The sequence below is a fragment of the Eleutherodactylus coqui genome, chromosome 2 (assembly GCF_035609145.1).
Source record: "Eleutherodactylus coqui strain aEleCoq1 chromosome 2, aEleCoq1.hap1, whole genome shotgun sequence".
Classification (NCBI taxonomy): Eukaryota; Metazoa; Chordata; class Amphibia; order Anura; family Eleutherodactylidae; genus Eleutherodactylus; species Eleutherodactylus coqui.
The window spans coordinates 137,799,031-137,822,908 of record NC_089838.1 but is presented as its reverse complement, the minus strand read 5'-3'; the positions used below and the strand labels follow the sequence as shown (position 1 = coordinate 137,822,908).

The window sequence follows — 23,878 nt, the reverse complement described above, 5'->3', positions numbered from 1 at the left end:
TCCAGGCCAGAGCCATACTGGCCAGCATGAGATTCCTCCTGAAGCAGTTCACCCGTCCACCACAATGAGCTAAGGTTGGGCTTTGAAGGGGTATGTATATTCACCTACTGCTAAATTTAAGGGAAAGTGGTATGTTCGTCACCCTTCAACCGCCTGCAGTTTCCCTTTCCCTGGCTGCAGGCTCTCTCTAAGGCCAGGCTCACATGAACGTGTCGGATTTCATGAGCGTCTATCCACAGTTGAAGACCTGCATATGACCATCGAAGCGAATTAAGTATGGTCAGGTATGTGTATGGTCTTCTGCGTGGATGTAGAGCGTATTGTCCACGTGGAAGAATGAACACAAGCAGGGAATGTTATCAGAAAGTTGCCCGACCCCATGGAAACACCCTTCTACCGCTCAGGCAACCACCAAGGCGACATTCCCTTGTGCTGTCGTGGTGAGATGTTCTGAGGTTATACCTTCGGAACGGGATACTCCTCTCTAGGCCTGGCTGGTTTATACTACTTTTTTGTATTTAAGCCACTTATTCTTGTGGAGGAAGAGTCCAGAAGAATAAGCGGAGGTTGCAGACAGTCTGGATAGGTTTGTTGCTCCCGGGACTCTGTCCTATATTGTCTGCCCACAAATTCCTGCTTTCAATATATCATTTGCTATCTGCTCTCCTAGCGACTTGCATACGAATCCACGACCATACTCATTGTGATTGTGTATGCACTGCATTTCGAACACATCCATAGAGACCAATGGAGCTCATATGTGTGGAATCCGTGGCAAAATAGAGGATGCTGCGATTTTTCTTCCAATCACAGAATCCACAATTCCTACCCACAAGTGTGAGCGAAACTGTGAAACTCAATGCATTTGAATGCCCGCGTATTACTGTGTATCGTATGAACGGAATCCGCAATTCAAATTCACTCTTAAGAGACCCCTGTAAATGGTCAGAAAATGTCTATTACCATGAAATCTGTATAGACTATAGGAAATAGAAGACAGAGAGGAGGGTGAGGGCAGAGATGTAGCTGCAGCTACTTAGTGTTTTACTGAAAGACCATGAAGAGTAAAGCAATGGGGGAGCTGTAGAGGGAGGATATTTGATTGGTCAAAGTATATATTTTATATCACACTAGGAAGGGAGCTCACCCTTTCAGTATGGATGGAGACAGAAACCTGTTAGACGGAACATATCTGTCTATACTACATCTAATATATATCTACAGCTGCCCAAGAACAATGGGCTAAGGAGTTTATGCAATGATAAATACGCCTTGAGAATTTGTTGCCACAATTCAGAATCCATGTTTTCCTTAACAACAGTAAATTGGTCTAATGGTTACGATGGTAACAATATCAAATGCTGTACCTGCAGCACACCAGACACAATAAGACTTGTGGTGTTCAAAGCATTGCTATTTGTATGCCTTGCTCATTCTGGTTGGCAGAGACTTAGACCGTGCTGCTCCCCTGTGATTACCATTTTGCCAAGTCTCTATATCTACAGTTTTGAAACATTACCATTTTGAAATATCTTGAGACTTGAGGCTGAGCTGTCAACTCTTGCAACTCCTCTGAAGTTTCATGATTGTTCCACATGTCTTGACAACTTGTCTTCTAGAATCTGCTTTGATTGTGGCATCACTTTTTGGGTTGCCATCATGAGGTTCAATACTAACATTTCGATTCAACAATATGAAATATAGAAAGTGTATGGTTGTAATTTATGCTTCCAAAGCACTGCAGGCAGATACTGGAATTTAAGCAAGTTGCTTTTTTATTTACATATTAGTTTGTTTGGACTCGTTCACACAGGCATATGCAGTTTTCAGTCTACAAATAGGCAGTGTTTTCACGGACCGAAACACTTAGGCCTCATGTCCACGGGCAAAAGAAGAATTAAAATCCACAGCGGATTTTAACTCTTCTCCCGCGCACGGATCCGCACCCCATAGGGATGCATTGACCACCCGCGGGTAGATAAATACCCGCGGATGGTCAATAAAAGTGATTTTAAAAAAAATGGAGCATGAAAAAATCTGGACCATGCTCCATTTTCGTGCGGGTCTCCCGCGGGGACAGCTCCCGCGGGCTTCTATTGAAGCCTATGGAAGCCGTCCGGATCCGCGGGAGACCTAAAATAGGAATTTAAAAGTATTTACCCATCCGGAGCGGACCGGGAAGGTCTTCTCTTCCTCACCGCCGGACCTTTCTTGCTTCGGCTCGACGGATGTGCCCGGCGCATGCGCGCGGCACGCCGGCGACGTGCCGCCGGCGACGTGCCGCGGGCGTAACGAGTTCATCCGCCGGCCGAAAAAGAAGATCCGGCGGTGAGGATGAGAAGACCTTCCCGGTCCGCTGCAGGTGAGTTAATTCTTTTAAATTCCTATTTTAAGCGCTCATGTCCGCGGGGCAGGAGGGACCCGCTACGGATTCTCCATGTAGAATCCGTAGCAGGCCTGATTTTCCCCGTGGACATGAGGCCTGCATATCTGGACCTTCGCATTTTTTTTTGCGGGTGTATTAATAGCATTTTTCACAGGCACAAACAAAAAACAAACAGGTCCATTGATTTGGTACGCAAATATGCATGTATTATGTGTAGAGATGAGCGAGCGTACTCGGTAAGGACAGATGCCCAAGCGAGTATCGTCCTTACTGAGTACCTGCCTGCTCGCCCGCAAAGATTCGGGTGTCGGCAGGGGCAGGGAACGGGAGGGAGATCTCTCTCCCACCCCACCCCCACCCCCCGCTCACTCCTGCTCACTCCTGCAACACAATGCTCACCCACGCCGGCACCCGAATCTTTGCTGGCGAGCAGGCAAGTACTCGGTAAGGACGATACGCGCTCGAGTATCTGTCCTTAACGAGTACGCTTGCTCATCTCTAATTATGTGTATTAACTGTAGATTTACCCAATTCTATTGACTTTAATAGCCATTTTGGTCCGTAATATGGACCAAAATAGGTGTTGCTGTGATTTTTTACAGTGTGTAAATATGTAAAAATGTGAGTCAGAATACCCCAATGCAATGGCAGCTGCAGGAAAGCAGAGTTTTAGCATTTAACTTGTAAAGTGTGAAAGTAAAGAGGAGGATTAGAGTTCTATAACAGAAGGAAACTCATTTCCAATCCCTGAGAGCACAAAAATGAAACAATAGCCACACTTTAAATAAATGCATTAATAATTCAACCCAATTTGTCTTTATTCAGGTTCCCTTTATGTAATATGTATAATGTGTAACAATTCTGCAGTATTACGGAAGAACTAAACAACTGCTTCACAGCACAATGTGTGAGTCCTATGACATAAAGATATAGGAAAACAGTGATAGGAACTTACTATTTATAATTCATGGCCACATCCACAAAGTATTTTCTTCTTTGTCGATATACATTGTCCTTAAATCCCTGTAAAGAAAAAACAACCAAATCTAATGTATTAGCAGAGGCAGAAGAAAGAAAATCTACAAAGAAATATGTCTGCACACTGTATGCATCCATGGCCATGTAATTATCACAGGCTACTATTGCAAATTAAAATCCCATGGATGTGGTATCTTATCTCCCACAATACTGTATGAGTATATAAACTTGAAGTTTAAGGCCAAGCTCACACGAACGAGGATTCATCTTCAAGAGGATGACTGGGAAGTATGAGACATATATAGCACAGATAACACTGCTGGCCTGGTGACCCTCTAGCACTAACTCAGGGACCATAAAACCTTCACATCTTTAGCAGTGGACAATTTAAGTATTTATTTATTTCTCTACTCATCCTGTTGTATTCCTTTAAGTACAAATTAATTACATCCATATCTGTGCCTTGTCATAAGTATGTGTGTGTGTATATATATATATATATATATATATATATATATATATATATGTGCGCCTCTTCTGATCCGTTTCATTATGCCTGAGGAAGAATCCTGAGAGATTCGAAATGTCACTATAACATCAGGTATTTTTGTTAGCCATTAAAAGGTATCTTGTCTACAAGATTACTTGGCTTCTCTTGCTGGGAACAATCACATTTTGCTCTACTGGCTAGCACGGTACCAAACTTTTTTCATTATATGCAAGGATACACAGTCCCCTGCATCGGTAGAATGCTGTGATTTTTATACATCGTTTTACCGTACGGTCGTGTGAGCCGGCCATAGTCTGGAAACACTCTAAACCAAGTAATTTGATTTACACTGCATCTGTGGTACACTGGGAAGCTCTCTAGGTGCATACACTGGTATGTCCATAGGCACTAAAGGAGTTTTCTTGGACTTTACTATTGATATCCTATTCTAAGGATAGGTCATTAATAGTTGATCAGCATTGGGTGTCGCTCAGGACCCCAGGCTATCAACTGATATCAGGCCAGCTGTCAGAGGGGATGAAGCCTAAAGCTGACAGCTCCATCTGCATTGTAATGGTCCGGGTTAAAAACTGCAGTCACAGCTTCCATTGTATTCAACTAACTGACAGGTGTCCCAAGTAGTGGACCCCTGCCAATTAATTATTGATGATCTATCCTTAGGAAAAGTCCTGGAAAACAAGGATGTTTTTTTTTATCCTATATTTAACTGCGGTATGTCAGGATCCCTCACCCGCAGTGCTATTGGAAAACAGAGTCAACTGAAGTTTTCAATACAGTTAAAAAATGTAGATAACGCTGTACACAGTATATATTTTATTGCAATTAATTGCAGACAAGTGCACAGTTGCATACGTCCATGCATGCATTCAGTGGGATCATTTCAAAAAACACAGCATGCATTAAGCCTAAACCTCTTTTTCCACAAGTTTCCTTGATCACCTCTCAGAGCTGAGCTTTGGGTCTGATAACAGGTAGTGAAATAAGTTAATAAAAAAATACATGAAATAGTGATTGATCCGTGTATAAAGATATCCATAGGACCAGATTCCAAAAATCTCCACAAAATGATGTCTGGCTAGGTGGAGGATCCCAGTTTTGAGCAGTTTACCCACTCCCACTCCTCCACCCCTTCCCTTTCCCCCCTCACCTGTCCCACACACACAGGATATCTCAGCGCGGAGGACACGGCAGCTTGCCGCAGCGCCGGGGACCATCGCAAAGAACTCAGATACCGTGGGCCAGGTGAGTATTGATGCTTTTTTTCATGTACTTTAGCCAGGGCTTATTTTTGGGGAGGGCTTATATTTGAAGCCTCTCCGAAAACCAGGGTAGGGCTTACTTTCGGGGGAAACCAGTAGTTATACTTAAAGATCCCTGCATAACTCAAAAGACCCTGTACGTGATTTTTTACATTATCTACAGAATGCCTATGCAGTTTGACTTAATAAAACTTTGATTTAACCTTTAGGCACCGGTGTTTCAGCTCAACATCCCTTGCGTGTCAATTAATGATATGGGTCAGGAACGCTCTATTTTCTCCTTAGGGAGAGCACCTAGAAGGTGAGTGAGTGAGTGAGTGAGGAGACTTCTAAAGGCCATCCATGCTCCTGTGGGTAATATGCAAATAAGGGAGATGGAACAATACCTCTGCAGCGCCACCTATTGGAAGGCAACTTTCCTTTAAGCCAAAGTTAGACTCTTTATACAAGCCTTGTAACAATGACTGGTAGCAATTAATGATATTTCACTCTTTAGTTAGTCTGAGTTAGTTAAAATAGGTTTATGCCAAAACAAACTTAGAAGGTCCTTTAGATGTACTTGAGGAAAGGGTTGATAATCCCTGCATTAAATCATACGAAAGCAAACTTATCAGCGTAGAGTACTGTGAGAATTTGTTGTAAATGGGTTATAAAACATCAGCGGTATTATTATAATACCAGCTTTATTTCTACACAGCATGGAAATTTCTCTGTAAGCAGAACTTTAAGTAAAAACAGTTCCAGTGAATCCTTTACATTTTTATGTCTCCTCAGATTAGGATGTCAAGTGATTTAACTGCATTATAAACTATGAAATATCACAGCAAATTTGAGAAAAGTCTGTTTTTGTTATTTAAGAGTATTGCACATATACTGTGCAGTTTTTCAGCGCTGTAAAAGAAACACATACAAGGGCTTAAAATATGCCATAAAACACGCGCACAATAAGTAGAGATGTTGTAAATGTCAGCACTCTGCATACATTTCTCCTTATTCACCGAATACAAATGAGCTTTTCATTATTCGACAAAAGATGGGAGATATCAATCTTAATTTGAACCCCTTTTATTTTCCAGATGTTGCAGGCAGCAAAAAAATATCAGCTGAAAAGGAAATTGGTACTTTGAGGCTGAAATTGAATTCTGATAAGCCAGTCCACTTCAAAGTGCTGACATGTTTGAAGCTGAACACCAGTAACGCATCTCTCCGTCTTGTATATGCTTGAAGAAAACCATTCTGCTCTTTTAAGTACCGCTGTAAACTGGTCTTAATGGAAATGGACAGTAAATATACAGTTTGCCAGTTTCTCCCACACCGAGAGGGAAGAGAATAAATGTTGGTTTAAATGATTGGAGGGATAATCCCAAGGGGGTCTAAGCAGTCTGATATAATTCTTGATTAAACAGCATCTGCACTGACAGGGTAGACTGTTTATCCGAAGTTTCATTAATCCACCATACTCTATAAAGATGGCAGGCGGCTAAATAGTGGAGCTTATCATAGCAATCCCAATACTAATTACGGCTGGCTATAAAGTAATATTTACACAACTCTCTGATTAATCTACTCTTTGCAATCCAATTGACTGATAATAATCCATCAAAAAGCCAAATTTAATAGTAGGGAAAGAAATGTCTGATCTCTTCTTGTCAACAGAGGTAGAAATATCTGGTGTTTGTTTATAGTGCTTTATGAGTTAAAGAGCTAACATTTAAAGCTCTTATTTATAAGCCAACTTTTCTTCTTTTTTTTTTTAGCTCCGGCATTATATGGGTGAATTATAAACTTTGCACATTTATTGTCTGCATACCTATGCCTTGCTCTAACTCATGCTAATCCTATCAGATGGAAGTTCAATAGAATCACAGCTGTCGTTTTCTTTCAGAGTTCATTGTTTGCTGTGTAACAAAGCCATGAGTTATAAGCCATGCTCAGAGACCTGGGGATTAGGTGTTAAAGTAATGGCAGGAACGCTGGTGCATATGATATTTATGTACAAGGCAACTGTAACCAAGATTTGTAAGTGCTTCTCTAAAAGTCTCAGTGCCTCTTACAAGTTTGTTTAGAAGCAGCTGACAATCAAACGCCCGACAGCCCATAAACATGGTGGACTTTTCTATGAAATGCTCTACATATCAAGAGACTTGGATTCATTACTGATTCACACAAGAATGATATCTAACAGTAAAAGCCTAAAAGGCATGGAAACAAGGTATATAAGGCAATTACATAGCTTACTGGTGTATCACAAGCGCTTTATTATCCTGGCGTTCAGTGACCACGGAGAAACAGCAACATCATTTTCATTTTCCGATATGTGACTTGACGTTTAGCCGTAGCAGAGTTGTTTTTGTACAGTATTACACTTTTATTTTTGTATGTCTGTGTTTCTTCATATATACTTATGGGAAGATGGAACAATACCTCTGCAGCGCAACCTATTTGAAGGTAGCATTCCTGCAAGTCAATAGGTGGCGCTGTAGAGGTATTGTTCCATCTTCCCATTTGCATATTTCTCAGAGGAGCATGGATGACCTTCTAAGTCTCTTCACACCTTCTAGATGCGCTCTCTAAGGGCTCCTTCACACGGCCATGTTCTTACAGCGTATTCCATGCATGGGTTGTGCGCGCAGAATATGCTGTACTAATCTGCCATACGTTCCTATGCTGCTGATCATAGATATTGTGCAAAATACGTGTGCAAATAAAGATTGCAGCATGTTCTATCTTAGTGCGTATTATGCTTGCATACACACCAAGTCATCCCATTCTCGCTGCATGCTGCGCAGCTGTGACATGCGGGAGTCACACAGTGTCTTATACTCGCCTACCAGGCACCAGCCCTCGCACTGGTCTCCGGCACTCCAGCAGTTGTCCGTGCAGTCCTCAGCGCCGACAAAGCACCGCTTGCTGGTAACAGGGTTTGTAGACCACGCCTCCAGCAAGCAATTGCTCTAATTCGTTCCCAAGCACCGCGGCAATGCGATGCTGTGATTGGTTCACCGAGCTCCGGCTCTGATTGGCTGAGCTGCGGTTGCTCGAGAACCAATCAGAGCAATGCTTGTGGGGGCGAGGTTTACTATTGAGAAGGTACAGGTCCATAAAATGGAAGAATCTGTCTCAAAATGGCCGCTAGATACAAAATGGAGCATTATAAGATGTAAATAAGCTTGTGTGTGATGAAACAATTATTCAAGCAGAAATAGCTTTAGAGCAGGAGATTCGTTGCAATGCGTAATGATGTGTCTCTCTGTTCTTTTTCATGAGAACCAAGTCTGGACACAGCTGTTATCAGGAAAAGTCCTCCCACACCTGCGGAGAAACTTGGACAAGGGAATTGACTGTACTACAGCGAGTTGAATAACAAAGGGAGGACCAGGGAGGACGAGATAACGCTGAAGCTTGAGAACATAAATATATTCTCACTAAACAGTGCATGATTCTATTGTTATTTCTAACCCAATGAGATTAAACCTCATGACTAATGACGTATTCATTTTCTGTATTAAGAAATATACTCAGTCAATAAAGATTCAGTGTGTGTACGCGCCTTAAGCAGAGTGGGCTGTATATACTTGCCGCGGCACATCTCTACATATCTGTGAGAGCTAATTACTATACATCATAGTTTTTGGCCTCTCTGATGCATCCAGGTATGAACTAATTTGGAACCCAAGGCTTGAAAGGTTAATGTGACCGGTCATGTGTAACGGTCCTTAACAACTGGCGTAGTCGGCAGGATATTTATTGATTGACGCTGATGATAACCATTGGACTGCGACACAGACCTGGATTGATGATATCAGCCGTGCCAAAGTCCGGGGACTGATCAACCCCATACAGCGCGGTAAGTCACATATATACATATATATGATGTCTACCGTGGTCTGTTTTGGCACGTTTGATTGTAGTCTGTCCTGCGGTCAGTCGTTATTTCAATGTACAATTGTTAAGCTGTCATCAATAGACATTGTTACCTCAGGTCTTGGGTAATCTTAAGTGACACCAAGGGACAGAATCGATAGATATAGGTACCTAAGTTGTTGTTGCAAATTTATTGTGTATTTAAAGATATCCATGAGTATAGGTTCCAGGGGGCGATTCTGACCTCCATTGGAAAAAGGGCTCGGATATTAGGTGTATTTAAAAGTATCCATGAGTATAGGTTCCAGGGGGCGATTCTGACCTCCATTGGAAAAAGGGCTCGGATATTAGGTGTATTTAAAAGTATCCATGAGTATAGGTTCCAGGGGGTGATTGAGCATAGGGCATCAGACGTGAAAGTCTTTGAACATCACGTGATTGAGCATAGGGCGTCAGACCTCCAGTGGAAAAAGGGCTCGGATATTAGAAACATGTTGAAGTTCTTTAAGAAGAAGTCCAGTGTTACTGGTCTCCTGGATCCTGTCCACTTGGTGTCATGTAGAGGAGGGAAGGAGTATGTGAAGAAGGTTAAGAAGTTATGTGAGATAGTGGGTATGCCGTCTGGTGGCAGGCTACAACCTGGATTGTGGTCAGAAATGTTGATTAAGTGTAGAGGGTCACTGAATGATGCTGGTTTATTGAAAGACGCTGAAATGTGGCATAAGGTTTCTGTACAGTTGAAAGCTGAAGGTTATGAGGAAGTTGAATGGATTGAAGAACATGTAAAGTCTTACAAGTACCGTAAGCCTGTCAGACCGCCTCCATATGAGGGCTCTGATAAGACTGATGATGTTCCACATTGGATGTGCACAAGGTGTGGAATTCAAAACCCAGCATATGTGTTTATCTATGAGTCTAAATGCAGGGAATAGTTCATATTCACAGAGAGCGGACAGCCGTTTTACAAAGGTGGGGGCTGTCGGAGAAGGCTTGGAAAGTGTGTTAGCTGATAATGAAGGGATTGTAGTTAATAGACGATTGCTTAAGTTTGCAGAGAAAGATGTTTCAGTAAGTAACGTAAAGTTGAAGTAAGAAAGTTGCAGATTCAAGATGGCGATTATTCATATGCTTTGAGTTGAAGACAAAGAAAGGCAGTCCTTCTTCACCATCTGAGGGCACCGCCCCGGCCGTGTCATGGACGATGTTTTTCTCCCTTTTGTCCTGCCCCTAGATGGCCGTGTTGTTATTGGGGCCAATACCAGTCGATATATCTTGATACGTGTCTAGTATGTAGTATTCCTGGACCCTCCCGTCACCATCGCCCAGTCAGGCCACGCCTTCGGTGGCCATTTCAGTGCCAGCCATAGCCCTGTGGCCATTTTAGCTTCTGTTGTAACAATACCTTCAGCTGCCGCTCAGACGTCCTCTTAGCTCCGCAGCAGAAATGAGCTGGCCTCTGACCTCCCATTTATGTATGTTTTTACCCAGCATACCAATTCTTTGAACTGCAATGACAAGTGCCTTTTCTGAATTTTGCATAGAAACATTCAAGTCCCCTCATCGCGCCTGCAAACAGCCTTCTCCCGATTATCTGTTCTGCAGTCTGTGTTTAGCACCCCCATCCCAAGTAGGTCTGTGCTTAAAATTTCCCATGAATGTAGTTGTTGCTGGAAAAATCTTTTCCACTTTGCAAGGAAAAAAAAAAAATGGAGGAGAAAGGGAATCCTCTAGTCTGTGTCCCCCTATGACATGAAGCAAGTTCATGCAGAGTCTGCAGACAATTATGTGACAATTTGTATGTCTTAAGGTCCCAACATTGTGTCATTGCTGTACGTGTTGTCCATTCCTCATAAGTCAGATACTGCTGAGAAGAAAGGTCACTATAGGTGCTAGGATCGCAGACGACAGTAGGAAAGCTTACAGAACGAAGGAGAGGGTCAATATGTGATAATATATATAGATATATAAATATATAGGAGTACATAGAGGGTTAATGCTTGATCTATTAGAATCCGCAGCTAGGCCGGAGCAGGTCCTCCCCCTTCCCTTTGTTTTTCTCTTCGCTCTAATCTTAGGCCTTGAGAGTTAGAGCGGAGAACACTGGACAATTAATTAAGTTTGCTTGACTAGAATAGAACTCAAAATGAATCCAGTGAATGTTACTGTTTTTGCTGTTCTTTGTGTAAATGTCAGTTCTGTAATTGGTTGGACGTGTGCATAATTGCTAAATGTGTGTTCCTTTTATGGGACATATTAATGTTGTGGAATCTGTTGTACATCTCTAGTATTACAGACAGTTAAAGTTTGACTGATTCCAGGGGGGGTGGTAGTGATTGAATGCATTTGTTTGCAAGATGAGGACAGTTGCATCATACGCGTTATCTCCTGGTGTGAATGGTGTGCATCCTAGCGCAATGTATCCACAATTTCCTGAACTCTAACGGCACAAACATTGTGTGTGTGGTGAATCATAGGCATTTGAATGAGAGAGACAGACTTGACCGCATGGATGGATGAGAGTTAATGACCCGTGTTCAGACTATGATAAATGTAAGATGTGTGATGCAGATATTGACTGGGGATACAAGTTTTTCTCCCCCCCCCCCCCCCCCCATGCAGACTGTAAATTTTCAATGTGGATAGATGTTTGTAGAATATTCATGTCTCTATTATTGGCACTGATATCTTACAGGCCTTATCTGCATCCATCAATTTCTCACCAGATGGATCAGTACGGGTTGAGACCTCAGGTGCCGGTTCAGAAGAGTTTTGTAAACTAACTGCTCCAACAAACACCCCTCTTTTTCCAGTCCAGAAAAGACGCTGAAGGGTCAGCCAGGCACCTACCGCATGTAGGCGCTGTGTGCTGTCGGCGCTGTGTGATGTAGGCGCTGTGTGCTGTCGGTGCTGTGTGATGTAGGCACTGTGTGCTGATGAGGCGTCAGTCAGACACCTACGGCATGTCGGTGCTGTGTGCTGATAATCTGGAAGCCTGCCAACAGGCCACAATTTCACTGTTAATTTTTCTTGCAGAAAATGTCTGTAAAGCCTCTAAAGACAAACTCCAGTTCTGCAAAACTAAGGTTGTTCTCCTGGGTCATTGTTTAGGCCAAGGAACTGGACATCTGACATAGGAACAAAAGGCTGCTGTCCCTGCCATACCTTTACCTATATGCGTTGCCAAACCCCGCACCTTTCTGGGCCTTGTTTCATACTGCCGACCATGAATGCACTCGGTTTCCTCTCTCATGCAACCACTCTATGACTGTCTTTCAATTATTCTTTTCTCTCTCACCTCTGAAGCAGCTCTCTAGTCTTGGGTATTCCCAACTACTCTTTACCCTTTACTCTTTTCTGTACTGAACTTTCTAGCCATGTGACGGCAGTGTTGACACAAAAGCACGGAGGACAACCACGGCCACTTGGATACTACTCCATGAGGCTGGATCCAATGGCTCGAGGAGCTCCCTCATGTGTTTGTGCGGTGGCAGCAGTACAGGCAATGGTTGACAAACCTTCTGAGTTGGTATTGAACTAACCCCCCCTCCCCCCCCATGACATCCGGAGCGTATACACGCAAGTGCAACCCAAACACTTATTTCTGGCCCGTCAAATCCAGCTACAATGTGCTCTTGTCATTCTTCTCACTGTTGCTACTACCTTGAACTCGGTTACTCTCCCAATTAAGTACCCTAGTTCAAAGGGGGGGAGAGAAGATATAGGTGATCTAGGTATTGCAGGTCAACTATTTTTAAATTTTTAATTTTTTCTTTTTCCTTTTTACAATAAGGTTATAATCTATTCGAAATAGAATACCAGCCTGATTGTCTAGCGGTAATCGGTGCAAGGGGTTTCAGAAGTGCCAATTCAGCTGGCAGAAACTGAACCGCTTGAGGTAATGTTTTAAGGGTCGCGATGCCTCACGCGCTTCCTTATGCTGGAAGGTCCTGAAAGCATATTGAGAATTGCGTGATGGGACCCTTGGGATGTTGTATCAAACTTCACCCGTCCGGTGAGGCTCGTATACACCCCGGGTCTGAAAAGTCACCCGACCTTATGTCGGATGGCAGCAGACCAAGCGACACCTCTACCCGTCCTCACTCTTACGTACGCAGAGGAACAAGCTCTTAGCCCCCTTGGTCCGTCAGTAGCCCCTGACACATGTCCAGGAAGATGCAATTGCAGACACTGTCTCTTCTTTATGTTAACTGAAAGCCCTTGTTAATAATGTATATTCTGAGTTGTTTTTGTAGATGGTACCAGGGTAATTGACGACTCCACGCTGGATATGCAGTGATCACGCAACAAGAGGTCCTAAAAGCAGAATGCCTCCGCATGTCCCAGGACAAGAAGCGGTACTGAAGGCCCTCACTGAGGCGTGTAGAGTGGTAGAAAGTAAGACGGCAAACATTTACACTGACTCCCGGTATGCATTTGGCATAGCTCATGACTACGGCCTAACATGGAAGGCCAGACAGCTTGTTAAGAATGGTGCAGTGGTGACAAAGTGGAAAGCTCACACCAATTCCTACACCGGAGAAGCAAGAGGCAACGCCATCACAAACCACACAGTGAAGGCAGCGGCCCTGAAGCCGTGGAAGAAAAGAAGAATTTGACAATAACTTTGGACTTTGATATAAACCTTGGACTTTGACTACTTTGATATGAACTTGGACTTTGATATGCTAAAGACTTTACAGTTACAAGCCAGCAATGAAGAAAAAGACAAATGGACTAAATATGGAAGCAGCAGAAATGGGACGATGAATGGCGAACAGTCAACAGAACTTGCCCACCACGGTCCCTGTGCCCCATGATGGCCCCAGCTGATGCACGGAAAGACACACCTACCGGGGGTCTAGATGTCCGCCTTGAGGTCGTGTCCTCTGGCCTGCTCCGTCGCCTCCGGTGCCGTCCGGCATGACGTGCCCACAAGGGTCTTTCTGACTTTATTCCTGACAATGTTGCCTCCTGTGGCTAGAAACGCACTGACGCCGAAATCTGCGATCTGCACTGAGCCGTCTTCACCCAGGGGGATGTTTCCAGCCTTAACATCCCTGTAGATCTGGCCGTTCTTATGCAGGTACTCCAGGCCTTCTAGCACCTCCTTCAGCATGGTGGCGATGCTTGCCTCATCCAGCACCCTGTTCAAAGCAGCAATGATTTCGGCGCTTGAGCAAGGACGGGTGGCTCCTGGGTTTTCTGTAGCTGCTGCATCATTTGTCCAATTTTGCATGATCTTTGCCGTAAGCAACAGGGCAGAAGTAAATTTGCCACATAACGCTTGCCTAGACCACTCTACCCATTTCAGGGATTGCAAATTGGCTACACTCAGCTCCTACTTGTTGGGAAGCATGAATATGTGCTTGTTGTTGATTTCTTTTCAGGTTGGAGACCTACTCTGTTACCAAAGTAAATAAGCAGGTAACCGCACAGAAGCTCATGAATGAGGTAATCCGCAGATACGGGGTACCGGAAGTGATTGAGTCTAACAAAGGTACAAATGTCACAGGTGAAATAATGCAATACATCATGTCTGCTTTGGGTATATTCCAGGCTTTTCACACGCCCTACTGTCCATGGAGTAGTGGGAAAGTAGATCCATGGGCAATGAAGGAAACGGGTAAATCTTGAATTGAGTGTCTTCCATTAGTTTTTCTTTTTCTCCGGAGGATACATGCCACAGTAGCCAAGTTTGGGAAATGATTCTCTTGTTAATTTTGTCATAGGTCTCTCCAAGGAATTGTCAATAACGCATTCTGTGGTCTCTGCTTCTCTCTCAGGTCCTACAGACAGCGTCACAATCTGAAACCAGGTGGCAGGTTTGATCCACATGCGTATATATATATATAGATGCAATCAGAGTGCCAAGGGGGGGGGGTGTCAGATGAGTTTAAAGCCAGGGATCAAGTTAAGGCCGGATTTGAGTCCCTGTTTGGAATAGTAACCATCAATAAGAATGTTTGTATATATATTACAACCAGCAGGGGTTCGTGAGCTATACAAGAGATGCACTTTAGGGGCTTGCTGATCAGTTGGGCCCCACAGCCACCATGGCTTTCCGGAACCGAGTGGCTCTGGATATGATGCTAGCCGAGAAAGGTGGTGTTTGTAAAATGATTGGTGAAACTTGCTGTACATATATTCCAGATAACACAGGGCCCTACAGGTAAAGTGACTATCGCAATAAAGAAATTGGCCACATTGTCAGAAGAGCTGAAGCGTAATTCTGGGATAACTAACCCCTGGGATGAGTGGTTTGTATGGACCGGACAATGGAAACAATTCTTGATGTAGATAGGAATAGGGATTCTGGTTACTCTTATCATACTCCTGCTACTTTCTGTCTGTATTGTGCCCTGCATAAAACGCTCCTGTGCTAAGCTTACAGATCAGATGGTACCTGTCGCCCCCGTATACGTAGATATAGAGACCCCAGGCGATGGCTATATGCCTATAATACAACAGAGCGATTTGTCCCCTTATGGAGCTGTCTCAGCAGAAGCAGGGGTGACCACTCTAGTCTCCCAGCCATTAGAATAGAGTAGCATGTGTGTTGTAGATCCCTTCTGTGTCTATTAGGTCTTCGTGTTTAGTTAGTTAGGATTAGTTGTCGGGGAAGGGATTAGCCCTTGGACAGCTGACCAACAATGACAGGTAGAGCATAGATCATAAGCTAGAGATAGGGAAAGCAAACCTTACCCCGCCCAGTAGAAGTTATATAGTATTGTTTATTTTGAGACAGTTTCTAGGGGGATTTGAGAAGGTACAGGTCCATAAAATGGAAGAATCTGTCTCAAAATGGCCACTAGATACAAAATGGAGCATTATAAGATGTAAATAAGCTTGTGTGTAGTGAAACAATTATTCAAGCAGAAATAGCTTTAGAGCAGGAGATTCGTTGCAATGCGTAATTATGTGTCTCTCTGTTCTTTTTCATGAGAACCAAGTCTGGACACAGCTGTTATCAGGAAAAGTCCTCCCACACCTGCGGAGAAACTTGGACAAGGGAACTGACTGTACTACAGCGAGTTGAATAACAAAGGGAGGACCAGGGAGGACGAGATAACGCTGAAGCTTGAGAACATAAATATATTCTCACTAAACAGTGCATGATTCTAATGTTATTTCTAACCCAATGTGATTAAACCTCGTGACTAATGACGTATTCATTTTCTGTATTAAGAAATATACTCAGTCAATAAAGATTCAGTGTGTGTACGCGCCTTAAGCAGAGTGGGCTGTATATACTTGCCGCGGCACATCTCTACATATCTGTGAGAGCTAATTACTATACATCATAGTTTTTGGCCTTTCTGATGCATCCAGGTATGAACTAATTTGGAACCCAAGGCTGGAAAGGTTAATGTGACCGGTCATGTGTAATGGTCCTTAACACTATATTACCAGCAAGCAGTGTTCTGTTGGCGTTGAGGACTGCACGAAAACCTGTCTGAGTGCCAGAGACCAGTGGGAGGGACCCGGATGGCGCCTGCTAGGTTGAGTATTGTTTTTTTCCTTCATGTAGTGTAGCTAGGGCTTATTTTCAGGGTAGGGCTTTTATAGCAAACCGCCTTCCTACCCAACCATGAAAATCAAGGTAGGGCTTACTATTAAGTTAGGTCTCATTTTCAGGCAAGCGTGGTACTATGAACTTTATAAAAAATATCAAACAGCTGTTTAAGCAAGAACTCCATTCGCTGGTTTCTGAGTTTTCAAAACAAGTACAAGAGCTGAGCCAAAGAATTGATGAAGTGGAAAGTAAAACAGATGAAATTGTAGAGGTGGTAGATGCATATAAGACAAGGATTGAGGATCATGAAACAAAAATTGCGCAACTTTAGTTAAGGTTAGAAGATCTGGAAAATCGTTCTAGACAGGATAACTTGTGAATACATTGCTTACCTGAATGTTTTTACTGCACTCAAAGATTCAGCTCTGAATATCTTCCAGGCCCTACTCCCTCAGGGCTCAGTCACACGGGCGCATCCGAGCGCTGATGCGACCGTGTTACTGCACGAAGAAGACGGCCCCACTGCAGGTGCGGACGACTCTCCGCACTGCCAGAAGAAAGAACACATGAAGGGCAATGGAGCCGGTCATGTGTTCTTTCTTCCGGCGTTGCGGAGAGACGTCCGCACCTGTAGTGCGGCCGTCTTATCCTGCATTGAAACGGCGGCATCAGCGCCCAGATGCACCCGTGTGACTGAGCCATCAGGCCGACACAGGAATCTTTCGTATTGACCACATTCATTGAGCCCTGACTAAACTGCATATGTTACCAGCGACCTCCAAATTTTAGGAACTTTATAATGAGGAGTGCATTGCCCTTGGACACACAAACAAGAACTTACTCTTGTAATGTAAGAAGCTGCAAAATCTGCTCACATTTACTGATCACGGAGAGGATACAAGTCCCCAGCACATAGCAGAACTATAAGATCCCGGGGACAATCTCATGTTCCACGTCCAATGTTGTATACCTGATCATGTGATCATGTCCTGTTGGGGGACTTTATGTTAAAAGAACAAGACAAAAACTGAAAGCCAGGATGAGATCTCACTGCTACACAATTAAAGGGGTTGTCCGGCCATAAACATTAGGTCTCATTACTTCTGTTTGCCCATTTCCATGCACTTTGTAATATACATTGTGCATGGAAAATGAAGCAAACAGAAGTTTTGGACTTACCTGAAGGGATGCCCCCCCCCCCTGTGTTGCTCCTCCGTCGTCCCTGGTTACCACAAGAATCTTTTCTTCTTGTCGGCCCAGCTCTTGTCGGCGCGGGAACGAGCCCCTTCTCATCCGCGCATGCGCAGTTCTTCTCTCTGCAGCCGGGACCGATACACGATCTTCTTGTGTGCAGGGGGGGGGGGAGGATGGAAGAGCCTTAGAGCAGGAACTGAGCTCCCGTCCCCTCTCTGCCTCCTCTCCGCCCCTCTGCACTATTTGCAATGGGGAGAGCCGAGACGGGGGCGGGGCTAATTATCGGACCTTAGCCCGCCTCTCCCCATTGAAAATAGTGCAGAGGGGCGGAAAGGAGGCAGAGAGGGGGCGGGAGCTCAGTTCCTGCTCTAAGGCTCTTCCATCCTCCCCCCCCCCTGCACACAAGAAGATCGTATATCGGTCCCGGCTGCAGAGAGAAGAACTGCGCATGCGCGGATGAGAAGGGGCTCGTTCCCGCGCCGACAAGAGCTGGGCCGACAAGAAGAAAAGATTCTTGTGGTAACCAGGGACGACGGAGGAGCAACACAGGGGGGGCATCCCTTCAGGTAAGTCCAAAACTTCTGTTTGCTTCATTTTCCATGCACAATGTATATTACAAAGTGCATGGAAATTGGCAAACAGAAGTAATGAGACCTAATGTTTATGGCCGGACAACCCCTTTAAAGAAAAAAAGACAGAATTACCTGTGTCCGAGCATTTTTCTAGTCACACACACAACATAGAACATATGAATGTTACTATACTAAAAGCCAACTTCAAATCTCAACATCATAAAAGAATTTAAGAGTACAAGTTTATAACCATCTTTGACACTCTCAGGACCAGAATCAAGAGAAAGCAGAGATAACATGCAAGCCTGGTGACCCCCTAACACCAATTTAGAGAGCATATAACTTTTACATCCCTTATTAGTGGCCTAATTAGGTATTTACTCCTCTACTCATCCTGTTCTGATATTGTTTTAAGTGCAAATTAATTACACTATGTCTGTGCCTTTTCATATGGATGTGTATATATATGTATGAGTCCTCAGATCTATTTCATTAAGCCTGAGAAAGAATCCTAAGTAGGTTTGAAAGCTTGCATCATGTATTTTTGTTAGCCATTGAAAGATATCATATCTACAAGATTACTTGGTTTCTCTTACTGAGAACAATCACATTTACCTCTACATATTACGCAAACCACCAGATTACTACTTAAAGGGGTTGTCCCGCGCCGAAACGGTTTTTTTTTTTTTTTTCAACTCCCCCCCCCCCGTTCGGCGCGAGACAACCCCGATGCAGGGGTTAAAAAAGAACACCGGATAGTGCTTACCTTAATCCCCGCGCTCCGGTGACTTCTTACTTACCTGCTGAAGATGGCCGCCGGGATCTTCTACCTCCGTGGACCGCAGCTCTTCTGTGCGGTCCATTGCCGATTCCAGCCTCCTGATTGGCTGGAATCGGCACGTGACGGGGCGGAGCTACACCGAGCCCTATTGAGAAGAGAAGAAGACCCGGACTGCGCAAGCGCGGCTAATTTGGCCATTAGACGGCGAAAATTAGTCGGCTCCATGGGAACGAGGACGCTGGCAACGGAGCAGGTAAGTGAAAAACTTCTTATAACTTCTGTATGGCTCATAATTAATGCACAATGTACATTACAAAGTGCATTAATATGGCCATACAGAAGTGTATAGACCCACTTGCTGCCGCGGGACAACCCCTTTAATGCTATGAGGAGAACTCTATGATGAAACAAAAGATTTGCTTAGTTAACACGTATGCTCCAAATGAATCTCCTATTACTTTTTTTTCTCAATATGTGATATTCTCTATATTACAACAGACTGGTGTGGTGACTTCAACTTTACCTATAATCCCTCAGTTGGCTCTACATCTACTATTTCCCCACTTAGGAGCAAAAATTCGATTGATGATGTTATGGGAATAAATCATATTCCAGAAGATTTCACTGCTTTGCTCCAGATTGGTTATGAGAAGCTTCATGCATGAATATATGTATTTGAACTCAGCGGTACTCCCCGTGAGCCCCCATACCCTTCTGGTTTATTATAGAGAAATACAATACAGTTATACTGAATATGACACACCTATTACATGCATAGCCCTCCCAACACCATAACAACTCATGATTGGCCAAGTATGTAACGACGCTGATGATTAACATATGTTTACGCCCCAGGTGTATGTTGCTATGTGAACACGTAATTTCTAGGAAACGCAACTAGAATAGACTATCAATATCTCGGCCTGGACTAAGGAATCCAAGGGAGAAGATAAAGAGCAGCCCCCCTCTTATGAGTGGTGGGCATCGCAGGTCTTTCTCATGAGAAACACATCTCAGGACCTTGTTAAGTTTTGAGAACTTGTGTAGGAGTGTATTTCAGGATACCAGCATAAGAATGAACCAGTTAACCATTTCACTGCTAGCTATTTTCTATGAAGGTGGATTAAAAAAAAAAAATATATATATATATATATATATATATATATATATATATATATATATATATATATATACACACACACATTTGCATAGGCTGCTTTAAGAAACACATTTATATTATTATTTCTACAACAATGAGATCATTTGGAGGGAATTCAACCCCATAACAAAAGCTTACGCCTATTTTTATCCAGCTCATAGGCACCAGGCATCAGAAATCATGTTCAATCTCTAAGTCAGGATCCCATACACTTTGAAATTTACTCACTAATCCTAACATTACTGCAACTGTCAAAGAAAAGCTAGGAGAGTATTTTCATATGAACAATTCTAACTTGTCATCAGTTGATGTTCGCTGGCTGGTGCACAAGCCACTGATCCGAGGCGTCTGCTTTTCCTTTGCCTCACAATTAAAAAAAGAAAGGACACAAAGACAATCTGATTTAGAATACAAAATAGCAAAATTAAAATCTGCTTATACATGCACCTATTATTATATCTGCAGAAAACAATTAGATATACTAGATTAGCATTCAATGCTATATTAATGTGTAACACTGAGAAGGTGATGGCTTGGATACAAGGTCTTTTTTCCACTCTGCTAATAAACCAGATAGGCTTTTGGCACGCAAACGACAAAGTCTCAGTGCTATCCATAAAATCCAAATTAAGCAAGGCAATTTCACCTCTAATACTGATAAAATGTATAAAATTTTACAAAAATACTGCCAAAAAATTGTATACAGCCTCTTAGACATCTTTTTTTATCCTATATCAATTCATTTTTATCGCAGTTTTACCTATTAAAAATCTATTGAGCAGCTCAAGCTCAATTAAACGCCACAATTTCCAATGAAGTTGTGGAATGGAGGATCAAGCACCTTAAACGAGGTAAAGCCATGGGCCCTGATAGCTTTATGGCCTTGAATTATAAAAAGATTTGCCCCTCCCTCATCCCGCCTGGTTGATTTATTTAATCACATTCTTCAAGGACAACAAATTAATCCAGACTTTCGTAGAGCACTTATCACAACTATACCTTAACCTGGTAAAGATCAGACCCTTCCCTCTAATTATAGGCCTATATCCCTCCTTAATGTTGATTTAAATATTTTCACATACATTTTTGCAAATAGGCTTAATATACAACTCCCCTCTCTGATCAATCATGGCCACGTAGGCTTTATTCTGGGTCGGCAATCTCCTGATAAAGTCCGGAAAATACTCATCATCATATATTTAGCTAATACTTCCAAAACGCCAATGTCAGTTTTCGCCTTAGATATGGAAAAGGCATTCAATAGCCTTTCTTGATCATATTTTTAAAAAGTCCTACAGAAAATGGGCTTTGTGGGACCTTTTCTAAATGCCTTGTCAGTTCTATATTCTTCTCCCACTGCTTATCACTTCTACTCACCTGACTCCAATACATATAGCTAGGGGCACTCAGCAAGGACATCTTTTATCTCCAGCCCTCTTTGCATTGGCAATGGAACTGCTGACCATTGCTATTCGCAAGAATCCCAACGCTATGAAAGTTCATATTGGCATATCCCATGCTAAACTCAGCCTCTTCTGCTTATGCAGTTTAACCCACTCACCGCATTGTCAAATTTGAGTAATGTTTTGGAGAAGCTTAGTTTACCCTCTGGCCTCCAAGTAAATACATCCAAATACATAGAGCTAATATGATCCATGCCAGAATTCATGCTATATACTCTGAGCTCCCAGACTTATATTTCTGGGGTTGCTGTGGAGCAGGTACAAATCTACATATATGGTGGGTGTGCCCCACTGTGTAATCTTTTTGGAAAAAGAGTATTCATTTTATTACCTCTGCTATAGGTCATTCCTATGGACTACACCCCTTTATTCTCTTACTGGGGGCAGGCCAGCTGGCATCCTTAATGTTTCCTTCAAACTACTACAATACATTACAATGGCAGCCCATATTCACGTTGTACAGCAATGGCTTTAACAACATTTACCATTTAAACTATTGATCAATCGCACAAAAGCTAATGCTATATGAGCAACTAACGGCCATCTGATTAGATACAATCGCTATTTTTGATAAGATTTGGGAACCATGGTTATATTCAACTTTAGATCTTCTTCAGGGTTATTGGAGAACCATCTTCTTTTTTAAGTATCTTACTTTCAGAGTTAATTCACCTTATATTTACAACATACACGGTCATGCCATTTTTTTTTTTCTGTTCTGTTAGGCCGGCTGTCCACGGGCGAAGCGGTATCCCGCTGCGAAGCTCCGTCGTGGGAGCCGCCGCCCCGGAGCAGGAGTTCCTGGCGAATTTCTAATAGATAGGCTGTCCGCGGAGAATCTGATTCTCTGCTCATGGACAGGGGCCGGCGCTTTCCATAGTATAAATTGCCGTGGACAGGGGGCCTTAAGGACTTGGTTTGGATTACTTTAACTATTTGTCCCATTTACCCTAATTACTTCAATTACTGTAACTATCTTGATTATATATACATTTGTATCTCTTAACTGTTATGTCCCCCTGCAAGGGGTTATTTTGGCAGACTGTTGCCATATTGTTGGGCTAAAATCTCAATAAATATCTTTGAAACGTAAACATTTTTATGATATCATCTATCATCATGTACCACATATATCATACTTACAGGATGGTCAGCATCCAATTCAGACCCATACATGAGTACTCTGTGAGAACATTTATCAAGTTCTGAGATCTTTCTTGGAAACCAGGGGACTCCATCAAGTTCTACTGGAAATTGAACAGAATAACAAGTTTAAATGGACACTAACTTTTAAAATAGCATATGTTTATAGATTTGCCAGTGTGATATCTAGCAAAATGGCTATTTAATACCAAAAATTATATTTTTGCACTTACAATTCACTCTAAAGTGCTAGCCACTTGAGGATTTCCTTCCTCCTAGATTGTTGTCCACTGTCTGCAGTCAAATAATTGACAGGAGACACCACCAACCTTAACATGTACAAAAGAGATGAGTCATTCTATTCATTGAACTGTATAGACAGCAGAGAGGAAGCAGGAAGGAAGGGGGGGCACACATAGTTGTGCTGCAGGAGCTAATGGTGAGTTATCTGCTGCTGTTGATTCACATATCTACTTCTCAGAAATGCTATACACTCCACATGATAATGTTATGGCTTTGTGTGTGTTAGAGACAGTTAAAGAACAGAATATTCAGTTCTCTGTGTACAATTAATAGAACACAGCACATTGCCACACAGAATAACACTCAATTACAAAAAAAGATAACCTAAGCTTCAGGGCTGGGAACCAATTGTCCTCTTCTGTAAAGTGCAAGAGGCAAAAGTGCTGCTAATAGATGTCAAGATGTGGCACTGGCTATAGCCTTTCTTTATTATAATGAGTGATACTACCATCTCCTTAATTGTTTAAACCTTTAGCTGTACTGTTAGCTAGTGGCAGCTGTTGCTAAACAAGTTATTGCAGTACTACCTAGAAAGGGACCCCTGTCCACGGGTGAGGCAGAATATCGCTAGCAATATTCCGCCACCTAGGAGCAGGGGAGAGAACTGTCAGCTCTCTGCGGTGAGCCTATCTGACAGATAGGCTCACTGCGGAGAATCATGGCAAATCACGGCATGCTGCGATTTGAGTCCCACGAGCGGAGAATTGTTATGATTCTCCGCTCATGGACAGGAGGCTGCGCTTTCCATAGCA

At 43.0% G+C, this 23,878-nt stretch overlaps 1 protein-coding gene across 1 annotated transcript in view; it reads right to left on the bottom strand.

The window, feature by feature from the left end:
• TPH2 (tryptophan hydroxylase 2) overlaps positions 1-23,878 on the bottom strand; it is a 277,456-nt gene that overhangs the window by 190,991 nt on the left and 62,587 nt on the right. The window contains exons 4-5 of the mRNA XM_066589875.1: positions 22,824-22,924; positions 3,342-3,409 (exon numbers count right to left, since the gene is read on the bottom strand). Coding sequence (XP_066445972.1) covers positions 3,342-3,409; positions 22,824-22,924 — 169 coding nt within the window. The remainder of the gene's footprint in view (positions 1-3,341; positions 3,410-22,823; positions 22,925-23,878) is intronic.